The sequence below is a fragment of the Ixodes scapularis genome, unplaced genomic scaffold (genome assembly GCF_016920785.2).
Source record: "Ixodes scapularis isolate PalLabHiFi unplaced genomic scaffold, ASM1692078v2 PGA_scaffold7__128_contigs__length_106722199, whole genome shotgun sequence".
Lineage (NCBI taxonomy): Eukaryota > Metazoa > Arthropoda > Arachnida > Ixodida > Ixodidae > Ixodes > Ixodes scapularis.
In genome coordinates, this window is record NW_024609882.1 from 16,946,470 (window position 1) to 16,962,960 (window position 16,491).

General features: G+C 44.9%; 1 protein-coding gene across 2 annotated transcripts in view; it reads left to right on the plus strand.

The window, feature by feature from the left end:
• Positions 1-901: 901 nt before the first annotated feature.
• The window catches only part of LOC8032860 (synembryn-A), a 38,702-nt gene continuing 23,112 nt past the window's right edge, over positions 902-16,491 (plus strand). The window contains exons 1-8 of one of the 2 annotated variants that reach the window (XM_029986687.3): positions 902-1,044; positions 1,261-1,378; positions 1,682-1,729; positions 9,649-9,865; positions 11,369-11,438; positions 11,708-11,783; positions 11,881-11,933; positions 13,422-13,704. In XM_029986687.3, coding sequence (XP_029842547.1) covers positions 1,298-1,378; positions 1,682-1,729; positions 9,649-9,865; positions 11,369-11,438; positions 11,708-11,783; positions 11,881-11,933; positions 13,422-13,704 — 828 coding nt within the window. In that variant the 5' untranslated portion in view covers positions 902-1,044; positions 1,261-1,297. The remainder of the gene's footprint in view (positions 1,045-1,260; positions 1,379-1,681; positions 1,730-9,648; positions 9,866-11,368; positions 11,439-11,707; positions 11,784-11,880; positions 11,934-13,421; positions 13,705-16,491) is intronic. The other variant, XM_029986688.3, reaches the window with a different exon arrangement.

Below are 16,491 nucleotides of genomic sequence, written 5' to 3' on the forward strand. Positions count from 1 at the left end.
CGTTTTCCCCCCTCGGATGGGAGGACCGATGGACACAAAGGCCACTTTCCAGCGCACGGCGAAACAATGGAGAACCAAAATGGCGCCGGGGGAGGGTCTGGGAAAGGGAAACGGGCAGTTGGCATCGCCCTATGCGAAGCGCACATGAAGGCACCCTAGGTGCGGGGATGCATCGCAGCTCTCAAGTATGCGTTTACTTTGCCACGGGCTAAACTAAAGACCTTCGACAGCGGAAATTCGGTGACTGCGCGGGCGCAGCCTTGCAGCTCCGTAAAACCTACACCCGAGGGGCTAGGCTTGGTGAGCGCCAAAAAATGGGGCAGATTACGCGATAGGAGCTGAAGCAACCTCTGAGTCACGAGGTCGGTGCTGCCGCACCGATCGCCCGTCGCTCAGAATGGGGATTTTCTCGGCTGATCCTCTCAGAAGAAGCCGGCGCAAAAGGAGACCTCTCCCCTCGCCTCGCCGTGCTACAATAGGCTCCTTGCATTGACGTCACATTGCACACATTTGCACACCAAGTAAAAGGAGGAGAGGGAAGCTGCTTTTGTAAGAATTTTGAGTGACGGGTTAATCTTCTATAATCTTCTGGGAGGAGAATAGCGACGCCTGTGCAAATCCGGAAGGCACAAAGGAGGGTCCTGATAAGAGGGGAGCTCCTTCTCCCCCTCTTCTCTGGAGGGTATCGGAAATGACGTCATGTGCAAGGAGCCTATACAAGAAGAAAGAGGGCGAGGAGGACTTTCCGCCAGGCGGAAGAATATTTCTGCTGGTCCTCCATTTAAGTAAAAACAAAATACGCTAGGTTCCGCTAAAAGCCACCCAATTTAAACAAAAAGCCAACTACGTTTATCCATTATTACTGCTCATCCGATTGAAGCGCCTTTCTCACGCCGCGGCCATATTTTGCACTACACGTTGATCCGCTTTCTCACTTTTGCAGTACTCCGGATTATCCCGGATTGCATTCGCCGCCTCATAGTTGGTAATTTATCACGTTTCTTCCACAACCGGGACTGCTAGACGACTGGCCGCATCCGCACGGTACGGCTTCAAACACAACAGAGCTAGAACTAATTACTTGATAGCAGGGTAGTCGGTACGAGATGGTTGTCCTGACAGTCGATACCGCGCGTTCAAATTCTTGCTGGTTGCTGTTTCCTTTCAATTGAATTTTGCATTGAAGCCTGGTTCAATCACCAGAAAAACGTTTCATTAAGAGAGATGTTTACTTACTTCGCCACTTATTTCTACTAACAGGTGAATAGCGGCATCGGTGCGAACGGCGATCTCAGTGATGGACCAAGCCGAGATTGAGAGGCTTCGGACCGCTTCGTTTGACGATGTCACCAAGATCTTGCGCGAATATAACGAAAAGGCAAGTTTTCTTACGTTTAAGCCGCAAATCTACGCGTCTATAAAGAAATCTGGACTGGTGGTTGCATGGCTACGCGCACGAAGTTGCTGTAGTGTCATAGTCCGTTCTGTTCGTGAACCCATATGAGTGCCGGTGTGACATTGATGCCTACATGTGCTCGCTTATTTGTAGGTTTTATTTATGTAATATTTACCGCATTCGTAAATATTTCAGCCGTTTCACACCTATTGAAACGTGTGTCTGTTAGATCGTGTTATAAAAAAAAAATCAAAGTAATGCCGTCCTTTTGTCTTTATTTTATAGAATGCTCAGGTCTTCAAGTTCCCCGGATTTGAAGTTGCACTGAGAAAGGTATGACTTTTTGATGTCGATTGTACAAATTACTCTTTGTGCTGGTATCAACCTGATTCCCCGGTATGCATGGCATTCAGTGTACACACTGCTTTGACGTCCAACCCAACAGGCAGGGTGTCGAACCGGAACCGAACCGAACCGAAAACCGGAACAGAACCGTTATTTTTAGCCGAACCAGAACTGAACCGAACCGAAATCTTCGCCGCCATCTTGGAACTGAACCGGAAAAAAATATAACGGTAACCGGTTCATAACAATTCACGGTATTTTTTTTTGTTAGTATTACAAATTTATTATTTGGGAATAAAAAATTGGCACGTGTATTCCTCTACGTATTGATCAAATCATCATATACAGAATTGCAATGTATAATAAATCCTGGTTTTTTGCGGCTCTTTCTTATTGGCACTATGACTAGCCATGTGTCACATCGTCACGTGACGTCATGATGTCAAGACATACTGTCAAGTAATGTCACATCACGTGACCCCGTGACGTCACATGACTCACCGCGTTAAGTCGATTCAAATTGAGAACGTCGCTAGATCTATTAACGTTGTTGATACCGTGACGTCACATGACATCACAACTTCGCACTGAGAGTCACGTGACACCATGATGTACTCGATTGTCATGATCCCGAGTCGAATGCTCTGGTTCATGACAACCAGTATCGCCAAACATTCGGGTAACGGCTCGTGTTCAACTCAAAAATTATGATGGGCCCGAGTCCCACAAGAGCTAGAAACAGAAACAAACGACAGCGACAAGCCTCAGACACATGCAGCATGTTCGCGATGGTACCTTTATATGGCTTTGAGTTGTTCGGTGCTCGCGAAGTTTGCACAAGTGTTTACAAGCCTGCAACTGGTACCGTCGTGCGCAGGATACTCGTGTCTGAGCATAGCCTTCTTTATTCTACAAAGCCTGTCAAATCGCGAAATTCTCTGGTTTAAGGCTAGCCGCTGTCGTTTGTTTCTGTTTGTCGCTTTAGTGGGGCTCGGGCCCCATTATAGCCGAACTAAAACTATACCTGAAGATTAGCCCATGCTCTCTGCTTTGCCAACCCTGCGTATGACTATGATAAACATTGACGGTGCATATATTAGGATCAGATCACGTGACTGATAGTTCTAATTGCGAGTTGAGGAGGGGAAACCTGTTTCATTTCTTTCTTTCGACTGTCTGCCATTTCGCGGAGGGGCAAACTAATGGATGCTTTTGCAAGTTATCAACGTCAGGGATTACAACTTGGCGGTATTTATTGAACTTAAGGTAAAAAAAAAAAAAAAAATGCTGCACGACCCATTTTACATGTATGCACACCATTGAGGCTCCCAAACGTGTTTTCGTTATTGCTGAACTGCCTCAGAAAGTTGTACCGAGAATAGAAGTGTTAAAGGGTGTAAATGTGACGTATTAGTCCGACGTTACATGGAACTATTAGTGTGTACGGGAGGGATACCTCTAAAGAAAGATCGTAGTGGCCTCACGGGGATAGCCGAACGTTGGCAGCCGCTCTAAGTCTCACATGAGTGTCGTTCTCAAGTTCTCCAAGTTTCGATCGCCCTGTATTTTGTTTATCCTTCACAGTTTGGTGCAAAGTAAAAGCAAGGAAGAATTACTGTTAACAAGTGACACAAATATAATTGTCGAGTGAACACCACTCAGTACGGAGTAGGGAATCCCTGAGGAATAAAAAGTATCTTGAGGAGCAACTAAAAAAAGAAAGGGAGTGGGGAGGGGGGTAGTTTTGAAGCATACTGTTTCGTAAAGATTCCTCTGCCCCGCATTTTCGGCGCAGACTAGAAAGCGTCGTTTGGAAACGATAGTGACAGATCGGTAGTTGGTACAACTTTTATTTGTAAAAACACTCTTGCCAGAAAGCACGTTTTCGCCGTGCCAGATACTCGTGCCGTGCCTAACGACGATGCACCTACAAGAAAAATGTGTGCCTCTCAAATACACAGCTTGCACTGAGCGCAAAACTTTTGCAGCGTGCATTTTGCCCCATCGGATTTGATTTTCTCAGTAAGAACAACTCGCAGTGACAACCAGTATCTAGTGAGATTACGTCACGTGCAAACCATGTTAAATACTTCAGCTTTCTAGTGAAGTGCGACGTTCGCAACACCAGCAGTAGACGTCCAAGGTGTAAAGTTGTGTAGTATATATAGCAGTCTCGCGATGATATACGGCAGCCTAATGAGATGTTGGAGCACATGACTGATAAAGAACAGAGTCGTGAAGTAAGGTCCCAAAACAAGTGCACGTAAAACCTAAGGTAACATTAGCCTCCCGAGGTAGTATCTCGCGACGTTTCGAGCTGAAGCAAGCTGATGCCCAAAAGTGATTTATATTAGGAGTCTAAAAATCTTTGTTTGCCCTGCGCGGAATCTATATTTAATTAGGAATATCATTTTATGCATTTCCATGCATTCCTTTTTGCAGTAAAGCATTGTGTAAGGGATTATTTAGAAAAAATTGCGTGTCATCTCCTTATTTCTGCACATTTCGTGTATTTGCCTTCCGATATATCATGTGACCACAGTGTTTTTTGGCATACCCTGCAACCCAGTATTTTACACTGCAAAACAGCTAACAAAAGCACGTTACCGAAGACTCAACAGCTGGTGTATTTTCGAGTATCGTCCTTCCGTGTCGGTCTCAGGCGGTTATGTGAACTTCATAAAGTCCAATTTATCGATGATAATAAAAATATACTTAATTCCTGTCTGAAGATTTGGCAGCATAAATAGAAGATCGTCACCTCAAAGATATATAAGTAAATGCACCTTTAAATTATCTGAAAGATGTTCTGCAAATCTTTTCCGGCGCTTTTATCCTCAATAGACACGTTATAGGTGATTTGGAAAAGCTTTAAATAATGTTTTTTTTTTATTTTGAAGCTAATTTAAATAACTATATGTGTTCCTCACGCATATATAACTTCTCAAATATATAGAAGTTTATTATCGCGTTTTTTATGTGTTTTTATTATCGCCTTTTTTTACTGGAACGAATGGTGGAACTATGACGATTGCACACTTAAACTCTCAGAAAGTGTCCAATTAAGTAGCTTCCGAATTGAGTAGAGCATGAAATCCTAATTTGTTCTATTTAACAAAAATCATCAATTAGCGAGGGTGGTGCTTATTTGCAAATAAAATTGACCGGCATTTTGTCAAGAGCAAACCTCAAGAACCAGGCTATGCCAGTTTATCCAATATAATAAAATGTTCACATGGGTAAGCACTGTTTTAGGTCAGACTCGATCTCAGTACGAAGGTGCTCATAGGTTAGAGTGAACAATTTCAGCCACTCCTTTTCGCATGATTCGTCGCCCGCATCATGCTGCTGAGAGCAAACAACGCTAGTTAGAAAAACAAGCATTGCGATTGTCGCTTAGTGTTTCTATAAAATATAGACTGGAAGGACTTGTCCCGGGACTTTCGTGACATCTTGAAAATTATATTGCCTTGAGTTCAGTCGTCTCGTCATCATATATATATATATTCTGAAACTTATTCCATAAAACACATTTTATGGTGTATTTGGTGACGAACTGCCCATTTCATGATTTTATTCACTGTAATGAATTCCTTAGTTCAAGGGCAAAACCACGAATCAACATCTAATACTGCGATACAAAGTTGTAGGAATCACGGGTATTTTAGGCAACCTACTTCCCTTCGCGAAAACATTTCGATTCAGGTACAATGTATGTGACTCTGGCAAACGAAGGGATGTTGAGTCGTATAAACACGACGTTTTGTATGTTAATGTAGATTTTCCTTTCTCGTTGTGTAGGTATAAATAACAGAATTTTATAATTTTTGTACCTGAAAATAAAACTGATTGAACAAACGATAAAAAAAAAACTTTATACTGTAAACGACTTATTTTTTGTGGGCTCAATATTTCGCGATTTAGGTCAAAGCTGAAGTTTCGGAATAATTCGCGGGTTGAAATTTTCTCGACGCGGTGGAATCTCAATATAAATTTCAATCTGTTTACATTTTACCGAAGTTCTTCGGGGACCCATTTTTCGCGGATTGTAGGCGATTCGCGAAATTCTCAAAAATAAGTCCTCGCAAAAATCAGACCGTTTACAGCAGTTAGTTTCACGGCCTAAATAGTGCATATTGACAGAACAACGCGGAAAATATATTATCAATTTAGCGGTTCAAACCGGTTCGAACCGGTTTGAACCGTTATTTTTTGCGCCCCGGAACTGAACCGGAACTGAACCGAAAGCTGTGAACCCGAACCCGAACCGAACCGATAAAAATATCGGTTCGACACTCTGCCAACAGGACCTTTGCTTCAATGGACGCATGTTAGCGAGCAGAATAAATTTATTTCCGAAAGAAGTCGGTTGCACTAGAACTTTTACCCTTTTGGCAGTTACAGTGTTATGCTCTTTTGCTGAATGTGAGCTGAAAGCACAAAACTCTTACCAATGACTTAGCCAGCAGAGGGGGAGGGGAAGGGGGGGGGGGGGGGGGGCTGGTGCGTCCGTTTGTTCCTTCCCCACCCCCTAGTAAATATAAAAATAAAAATTGCCAGTTATGCCACTGGCTCCTAACCTATGCCAAATAACCTGTCGATATTGAATAATATTATGCTTGCAGAAGGGGAAACAAGCGTCGAGGGACCAGGAATGCGCATAGTGCCATAAATTATTTAATTGAAGAGGGCAGTACTACCTTGTAAAAAACTATTACCGATCTGCTAAGGAGGCAGGGGAACACGGCGGAGCATTGGTGCGAGGGTTAAAAGAGAGAAACTCCGGGTCTTGTGGGATGTGCTAGCTACTAACAGGTACCGAGAAGTAACCAAAGGGTCATCTCAACAGCAGCGGCGATCTCAAAGGAGACGTCAAACCTAGTAGAGTGGCCCCCACATCCTTGTGGTAATATAGACAATGTTTAGCGGCATATTACCGTGGGTCGGTTCGATGAATCACCTCCATCAGTGCCAATGATCGATCACCTTGTCTGACTATCTCAAATATAGTGGAGGAGAAAACACACGTACCAGATTAAGGACTGAGTCCAAGAGCATTTATTACAGCACTGTCAAGAATAATTACTATGTCCCCATCCAAAATGCCCCCCCCTTTCCCTGCCCCCCCCCCCGGCTGGCATGGAAAGAAAAGGGGGTCCCTATCAAAATGCCGAAAATCAAAAGGCCAAATTTTAAAAAGCCGAACGTCAGTACACTGAAAAATTGAACTGCCGAAAAATCAAAATTTTGGAAAGACTTACCACCAAAAACCATGTAAAAAAAGAAATGTCGCGCTTTGTGACTACCACTTGTTAGTTTTCTGCGAGACCACTTTCCACTGACACCAACCTGTTTAACTCGTTCTGCAAAGGCACCAGTATCAGTAGATTAACCTGATGTAAAATTTCGTATTTTTCTATCTGTCGTAATGCTAGGCATATCAGTCGGACAGGACAGCTCTTATTGGTCAGCAGAAAAAAACAGCGCTGTTCAGTGTTCAGAGTACAAAAGCAGCAGCAATGTGCGGCAGTAATCACTTCATTGATTCGGAGAGAAATGGACGAAGATGCAGTTGGGGTGTACTCCCAGAAAGGAAAAGCAAAACTTAGCTGCAAAGACGGTTTTGTTTACATGCTTGACAAGAAAGTAGGTTCTAGGCACTATTGGAGGTGCGAGAAGCGAGGCGAATGCAACGCTAGAGTGATTACCAACCTTCCCGTAGAAGGTACTCACAAGACCATCTCGAAAACGGTGACCCACTCAAGCCATGCTCCGGATATCTGCAGAGCTACAGTTCTTCGTGCTCAAGAACGGATCAAAGCGGCGGCCTCGGGCAAGGCACCCGTCAAGATTGTGCAGCAGGTCACGGCAGATGTGGCAGCGTCTTCAAGGCAGCACCTTCCAAGCGCTGAAGCCTTGCGCCAGATTGTGAGAAGGAAGTGGAAAGCGGACTGCCCACACGAGCCGTCTGCCATGCAGGAGCTCATCATCGAGGGCGAGTTCAGAACAACTTTAGATGGCCGGGAGTTTCTGCGGTGCAACTGCACCAGCGCAGATGGAGCTTGACTCTTAATTTGTTTCACGGATGAAAACTTTAGGAAACTGGTTGATGCTCCAACGTGGCTCATGGACGGAACATTTAAGACTGTGTCGCCGCTCTTCGAACGGTTATACACAATTCACGGTTATCTTCATGGCCACGTGTTCCCTTCTTGTTTACTTCCTAATGACTCGACGAACCCAGATGGCATACGAGGCGCTCTTCGAAGTAGTGCTGAACTTTGCCGCAGATATGGAACTTGCACTAAATCCAAAAACTGTGAGTACAGGCTTTGAACTGGCATCAATCAACGCTATTCGGTCGTTGCTCCCGTCGTCGGATGTGCATGGTTGTCTGTTCCACTTCTGCCAACCAGTATGGAGGAGAGTGCAGCACCTAGGACTGGCAGTGCTCTACAAAAATGATGTAGGTGGCTTTGCCATCAAGGTGAGGCAGCTTGCAGACCTTTCATTCTTCCCCACCGAAGAAGTATGAGATGCCTATGTCTCCTTGAAACCACTTTTCCCGCAAGAAGCCTCTGACCTGCTGCGATGGTGGGAGGACAACTACCTGCTAGGGAAATCACGCCGCCGTGTTGCTAGAGGTAACACCGCCGTGATCATACAAAGTCCACCGGTATTCCTTCCATCCCTCTGGAATGTGCTTGCCCTTGCTCAGAACGGATTTCCAAGGGGCAACAACGCCGTTGAGGCATGGCATTGACGATGGGAGATATTGGTTGGCAGACACCACGCAAGCGTCTTCCGGCTCATCACCAACATGAAAAGGGAACGAGCTAGAGTTGAAGGCGACATTGAGGGAGCGACCAGAGGCCAACCCCGCCGCTCACCAAGCAAGAAGCGAAGTTGTGCGGAAATTGTTTGGCAGCTGCTGTGGGCAGCCGGGACAATGTTGACTTTCTATGCTTTCTTCGAGGAATTGCACACAACTTATCTGTCTGAAATGGAATAAACGAAGAATCGCTCTGCTATAGGATGAGATATGCAGACATATATTTTTCCTTTTTTGAAGGCTTGAACCATGCAAAGAGAAGCTATACTGGGGCACAACCTTTCATGGCTATTATAAAAGAGGGCAAAAGCGCGTGCACATCGGCCGGCGGAACCTCTCCACTAACTTTGATCACATTGCCAAGAAAATTTGTCTTGCCAAGAAACTTTATCTTCTGCTATAACTAGGTGATGCCAGCATTTTGATGTTTCGGCATTTTGATGTTTGAATGTTGTGACTTTTCGGCTTTTTGAATTTTCGACGTTTTGTATTTTCGGCATTGTGAATTTTCGGTGTCTAAAGTTTCGGCATTCCGGGCTTTTTGATTTTCGGCGTTTTGAATGCCACCCAAGAACAAGCCCTTCTTTACCAGCCAGACACGCGGGGTTCCAGAGAGCCAAGATCGGTGAGGCATCGGAAAAGTCGCCGACGCACGTCCTATTTCTTTCGCATTCACCGGACGAGTCCCTGTCTCGAAAGCAGGAAAACAAGAGGCGAAACCTCCTCGCTTGTCTGCTCAGCAGTGATCCGCATCCGAGCGGGGGGACGGAAAAAGGCCCCCTGGGAGAGAGTGAGAGGAGGGCCCTCCAAGACAAGGTACCCTCCGCTTCACAAACAGGTCGAAGCCCACAGCGAAGGGGGCTGAGTGTTCCGACCTGCGTCCGTTATTACGGCCATTGGGGAAGGGAGATGACAGGAAACCCCAGAGTCTTTATTTGTCACTAAAGCGTGAGGCCAAGCGATGAGAGTCTTATGAGAGTACAACCACCCTTTTTCTTTTTACCCTTGTTCTCGTTGGGTGTTGATTGCCAGCACTTCGTCCAAGGATGCCGCCGATCTTGTGTTTTCTCTCCAGAGCCTGGTATCGACGCTGATCACGCTCCTGGAACAGCCGGCGGGCGAGAACTGCCACCTGGCGTGCTTGGAGACGCTGCGCGTCCTGAGCCGTGACAAGGACCATCTGGAAGAGGTGTTCACCCCCGAGGTGCTGGCCTCGCTCGCTCACACGGCCGAGCTCACCGTCGAAGAGGAAGACGTCATCTGCGAGGGCTTCAAGGAGGACAAGGCCAAGGGTAAGCGTTGGCCAGAGCGAGGCACAAGACCAAGGGTAGCCAGACACATGACAAAAGCTGTAAACAAACAATTTTAAAGGAAAGCTCCAGCGTCAACTTAAACGTTTTTAAGTAAACACATTTTCTGGAGGAGCACGAGAAACTGAGCCTAGAGCAGCAAATAAATTGCCCCACAAATTTTTTAATAATTTTTAATCATAGAAATACGATATAACCGAAACCGAAACTAACCTGCAACTTTACTGGTCCGCCATCTCGTTGTGACGTCAGATGTTGCTTAAACATCAGCAGACGTGTAGCTCGAACCTGTTTCGCCCAGCGTCGGAAGCAGTCGAAAGGCTGTCGCGATTGTCTCTGGAAAATAATTCACTTTGATTCATCAAGCTTGTCTTAGTCAAGCAATGACCGCCAAATGTTTGAGGATTTTCAGCACGAGATTTCAGACGATTCACCATTTGCATCTGACCCGCCGGCATTGCCTTTGAGGAGACCTTCCGTGGGGGCTGCATTCGCGATCCGCCGACACGGTGACCCAGGTGCCGCTTCAAAGCAGAATGGCATGGAAGGTTTTATTTGCTAGCAGGGTGTGAATTGTTTTCTAGCACGACGAGAACGCTAGGAGCCAGCGTTCGTATCGGACTGCTCAGACCCACTTTCGTCGCAGAGACTTCTCGATTGGAAACCAATAAGACATCACTCTGCTGCATTTCTTTGTGGCGTTATTGCACCCTGCAGCCAATTACCGATTTCCCCTATCCTCCGTGGCGTGCCGCAAACGGCCTGAGCCATACGTAATTTGAAAAAATCATAGGCGCTCACTCTCACTGCAATGCACAATGCCATGGAGTAGGGAGCGCTGTCTGCTCTCGGATACAACACGTGACGTGCTCCTGCTCGTTGTTGTCAGTAGAGCTGCAGCAAGTGAAGTTGGTGGCCACAGTCAATTCCACTCATAAAGAGATTGGTCGTTATGTTTCTGTATTGTGCATTCTTATTCGTGAAACATGCATCTGGTCCGACGTAAGGCTTACCAGGGAGCCTCGGACTGCACTTGGATGCTCGAAGACTTGCGTGTGGCTCATGAGCCACACTCTGGCCACCTGTGTATGAGACGAATAGGCGGCCGTTGAGTACACAATGCGACTTTTCCCGCTTCCTTATGTCGTGCACTGCTAGATACCTTCGAAGTAAAATTAATTAAATGAAACTAAAAGGGGTTAGCATCGGCCAGATTCTGTTGTCTTAATGCAGTTTTTCTGCTGGTGGCCAATTGTTCTTTTTTAGAATGGAGGGGCAATCATAAAAACTGCTCCTGGAGTTTGAAGCTTTAATTTGGGGCACTAAATTAAGCGAATAATTTTGATGCCTGCCAATACTCTTTACAAGTAAAGTGCAGAGATTGTCGTGCTCACAGTAACAGTGTCGTGCAATGTTCCTTGAAAGGGCATGCCATGGAAGGGCATGCCAAGATTGAATAATCTCGGAGGGACGGTTTCTTTCCAGTAATTGTGGAGGCCCAGAAGGCTCTCTGCAACCTGATCTACAACAGTCCTGTGGTGCAGCGAACATGCAGGCAAGAAATTATCTTCTCTCTTCACCAGTAATCATTCTGTGGCACGTTTGTGGAGGAATGTTTCATGCATTAACATACTTCAGTAACAAACGTGTCAATGAATTTAATATTGCAATGCGTCACTGTAATTTCCATCAGCTTTAGTATGACTCGAGGTCACGATAGCAGATGAGCTCGACCTTGTGCAATTTGTAAAGTTTCACCACTCATGCTGCATTCCTAAAAAAAAAAGGTTGAATGATGTTTTTTGTTTTTTTCTACTCCCGCAGCAGTAACGGGTGCGTGGAAGGGGTCATGCTTCGGCTGAAGCTTTACGGCAGTCCCAGCTTACCACATGACGTCAAGGTACTTGCTGTTAAACGCTAGTTTGCCTGGCAGTATTTTTCACGCTGCTGCCGTCAAAGACTAACCAGAAAAAATGTGTTTCCCGTCAACTTTGCAGTTCTTCGACATGCGGATGCTTTTCCTTCTGACGGCCTTGTGTGCGGACACCAGGTTTGTTACGCGGCACTCCCCTCTTCCGTTTATTTCTGCATTGCATCAAACAGTTTTAGCAGCTTTGCTAGTGCTTTTGCTACTTTTGCCAGCTTGGATGACCCCCTCTTTTCTCTCATTGCTTTTTTTCTCCCTTCTTCCCTCCCCCCTTTCCTCTTTTGTTGGAGGATTTTCACCAACAGAGAGAGGTTGTTAATCTAGATGTTAGGGAACTCTTGCCGAAGTAGCAAAAACTTTGAATGTAGTTTTTATGTATTCAAAAGAGTGGCATGCAACTCAATGAATCAATCTGCTCTCGATAACTCAAAAAGCCTATAAAAGTTTGTAGAGCTGCCATATGTACTGTAAGATAGCTCCATGTTTTTAGAATCGGAGCCCGACCATTTTCTAATAAATGTGGTAGCCAGCTAAGTTAAGTTTGAAATATGAACCAACGCTATTCATTATGACTGCACTATTACCTATACTACTATATGTATGCCCATACTATTCATTACAGCTGTGCTATTACCTATACTTATGCCCAAAAAGTGCCATATAAAAACAAAACGACAAAGTTTGAAAGCAATAAAGCAAATGCAGTGCAATCCACTTAGAACGATGCCACATATAACGATGTACCATTTATAACGGAAAGTTTCTCGAGTTTCTAGACTAGAAACAATCAGTTTCTTGAGTTTCTAGACTAGAAACAATTAGTTTCTTGAGTTTCTAGGTTAGAAACAATCAGTTTCTATCTAGTCCAGGTACAATGGTAATCAGTTATAACGATTGAAATTTCGGGTTTTCTCATTGTCGTTATAAATAAATTGCACTGTAAATATTTTTTTAAATTGTTTTTACATCATGTGGACATATACGGCTGAAAAGAAAACAAGCGGAAAAGTATGGTAGAAAGGGGAAACGCCACGGCTGCCCGCCTACATGGATGGGCAATAGCTCCACGCATGCCTGTAAAGATGCCGACAATTGTTGAAAGTCGTAAAACCATTCACCCCCCTTTTACCGAAGGCACAGACAGCTATCAGGAAGACACAGCAGTCCTGTGTATAATAGTCGCGTGTTTCTGATTTCTTCCATTTCCCTCATATGGCTGCTTGCTCATGTGCCCGCTTAAAAAATTTTAACGATGCAGTCGTTTCTGAAGCAAACCTGCTCACGTCCTTTCTCTACTTGAGACTCCTCAGCAGATTTTAATGGTAATGTGTTGACAGTCTAAAATATATACATAAATGCTTCCCCCCCCCCCCCTCCCCCAACCGCACACAGAAAAACGTGCTGGGACAGACGAAAAACAAAAGTCAAATTACGGCCAGTTTTAGATACAAACCTGCAACCAGCCAGCTATCCAGAAACGCCGTATTCATTACAGCTGTTACTAGCTGCCCATGTTCCGCCAAATCAGTAGAGAACGCTGGCCAAAATAGTTCTGTCCATTCTATCAAACTAGAAGCTCTTTTAGTGACATACAACCATTGTTTGTGCCAGGCCACGCGTGCGTACGGAGCAGCATGGCCTGGTCTACTTGCGCGAGACGCTGGACCTGATCCTGAAGCTGTGCGAGGAGCGCTCCCAGCAGGAGCCAAGGACTACTCCGTCGCGGAGGGGGCGCCTCAGCCGCAGAGGCCGCACCCGGGCCCCGGAGCCGTCTTCCGACATGGATCTCGGGACGGCTCCGCTGTTGAACGCCGACGAGGCGGCCCTGGCTTCCGAGGTGCTCAAGGTGCTCTACAACCTCACCTGCGGCGTGGACAAGTTCCATGTGGACGAGGTGTGCGAATGTACCTCGCATGTGTGTGATTATGCGTGTACTCTGTGGGGTGGGGTTATAGTGAGCGTGATGTAGCAACGCACAAGTTGTTTGCTGTTATCATGAAATGTGGCGCAGACGTTTGTGCTCTACTGTTTCGTTATGTTACTGCATGCCAAGCTGGCGTGATGATGCGACTGTATATATAGATGGGTCGAAGAAACCATTTTAAGCAGTCGTCGCCCTGACTGTCTGACTAAGATCTTACAATTTAATCCCATCCAATTGTATTCTATCCGATTCTTGTCACCAACTGTGATACCTTTGCCAGATGGGGTCAGGGCACACCAGCTTGGCACGCAGTAACGTAATAACAAAACAGTAGGACATAAACGTCTGCTTCACTGCATCACATTACATGACAACAGCGAAATAATTACACATGGACTGTCTACTTCCCGGTTTTAACCTAAAAACGCCAATAAACATTTGCCAGCAACGAGAATGCAAAAATCGCTTAAAGGGGCCCTCCGGAGCATTCTGCGATGGTCTATTTATGGAGGTAACTCAATCTACAGGCCCTAAGAATCCTAAAAATCATAAAATTACGGTCATGCGCGGCGGATTTCCCTACTAAAATTGCTATCAAAGTCCCCGGCACGCCCCCCTTTCTAAGATGACCCTGGAAAACGGGAGGGGCATCTCTTTACGCGTCAGCCAATAGCAAGCGAAGGATTCCGGCGTCACCGCGCGTCACCAACGCGGACGACCGCCGACCCGCAGAGGAATCTCTCGAACACGCACGGACCGTCGTCAAGGAACCCGGACTTTGTGCTCGGCAGTCGTCGTTCGTCGCACCGCACCGTCGCGTTGCTACTGCAGCAGTCGCATCCCACAGATCACAAGGAAAAGTTTGACCCGTTGACGTGGAAGGATCGCAAAGCTGGCTTCGGAGTCGGGATCCACGGGAAGAAGGAACATGTGTCCCACAAACGCACGCCTGCAGACGCCCTGGGAAGCAGACGAGCCGACGCGCCGACGCATCACCCCCTAGCAACAAGCTTGTGGGGAGAAAACATAGTTCGCTGGTTTTGGAACGAGAATTACGGAGTATGTTTCCCGCACCACAATCAGTTTACGTTTTCCTCAAACTCTAATTTACAACGAGCTTAAAAAGTGTTGCAATAATAACGTTCGCATTCACCGCGAGATGCAGCATTTCCATTGGTCAAGTTTTAGCGATGGGCAGGGAATGGGGGATTGTCTTCCAAGAGAAAATAGTCCCGATATATTTCTTCTGCCATCTGCTTAATAAACGGTTTTGTAATCTAAAACTTTGTATACATATTAACTTGCACCTACTACGCAATATAACAACATAAACAGACGATCGCAGAAGTTCCGGAGGGCCCTTTGAAAGCGGAAAACACCGGTGGTTGAATATTTCCGCCCTCATTAAGGGGGGACACTGGCTAGAGGTTGAACTTTTGAACTACTCAAGTGATTGGAATGAAATTTGTAGGGGACATTTAGCTTCAGATGTAGGTGTGCTGTGCAAACTTTCAGTTCTCTAGGACAAATTTACATACCTGCATAAGATGATGTGTCACTCTTCATTAAGAAATCTATGATATGCAAATGAAGCTATTAAGCATCATTTTGACTGCTTGAGTATAAAGGGGGGGATATGGGACCTTGGGCTACCTAGTTTTAATAACTTAAACAAAAATATTTTAGGAAGAGTTATTACCTCAAAATATGAGATGCATATCTGTCCTCTGTCAATTTTTGAAAACTCAGTTTTTTATCACTGAGGACTTCAACTTAAAACAAAATAAAGTAGATAGCCCGATTCCTGAGTATATTTCAGTTCAGAAACATCTTGATTGTGGTATCAGAATACTTTCACCTTCGAACAAAAGATTCCTTCGTATGAAATTTGCAGCAAAAAGTGGAACTGAGAAAAATGCATTCAAATATTGAACTCCTTTACTTTGTTACTGCCTCATAATGTGTTGAAAATATTTTATATCAACGTAACTATTTGGCGTATGGTTATCAAATTTGGTGTAAGGGTGTATAATTAGTTTCTAAAACTAAAAATCTCAAAATTGAAAAATGAATTTTTTCAAAAAAATTTAAAATTTAGGCCCATGTCCCCCTTTAAAACCGAGAAACAATGGTCATTGTATGTTTCCCTCCTATCAACGGCTATTTTCTTCGGAACTCCTCCCTTGTAGAGCTTCTCCGAATATCTTTTAGATCCTTCATCCTTCCAGTGTCCGTTCAGTGGTCGCTGTGGTTCTTGGAGGACACTGCCAACATTGGTGTGGTTCACGATGGCTGACCTGGGAGAATGCGTCTCTTCAATATAATGAACCTTAATTACTCTTGCTATGGCAGCATTTATTTATGTTGAGAAAAGGTGTACAGAGCCTCATTTGTTTTTCACTTTTTATAACATTTCTTTTGTAGAAATACACTGGTGACAAAATTGGCGCAAAAATAAATAAAACAAATACATTGTTTTCTCCGATAATCACCGTTCTTAGCGTCGTGAGCCATCCACCCAAAGTACACTGGTGTTTCAAAACTAAATAAACACCGAAAAATATCCGCCACTTTTCTTATCAGTAAACACCGGAAGATCAACACCCTACTTTTGCGTCACTACAATAAAAAAAAAAATTTAAGTGTTTGCTTTTGACAAAGGCTTTTAATGAATAAATGAAAATTTTTATTGTTATTGCATTATTTACATTGCAGGACTCGTTTTGAGTGAGTAGTATTTAATTCCAAAACACGCCT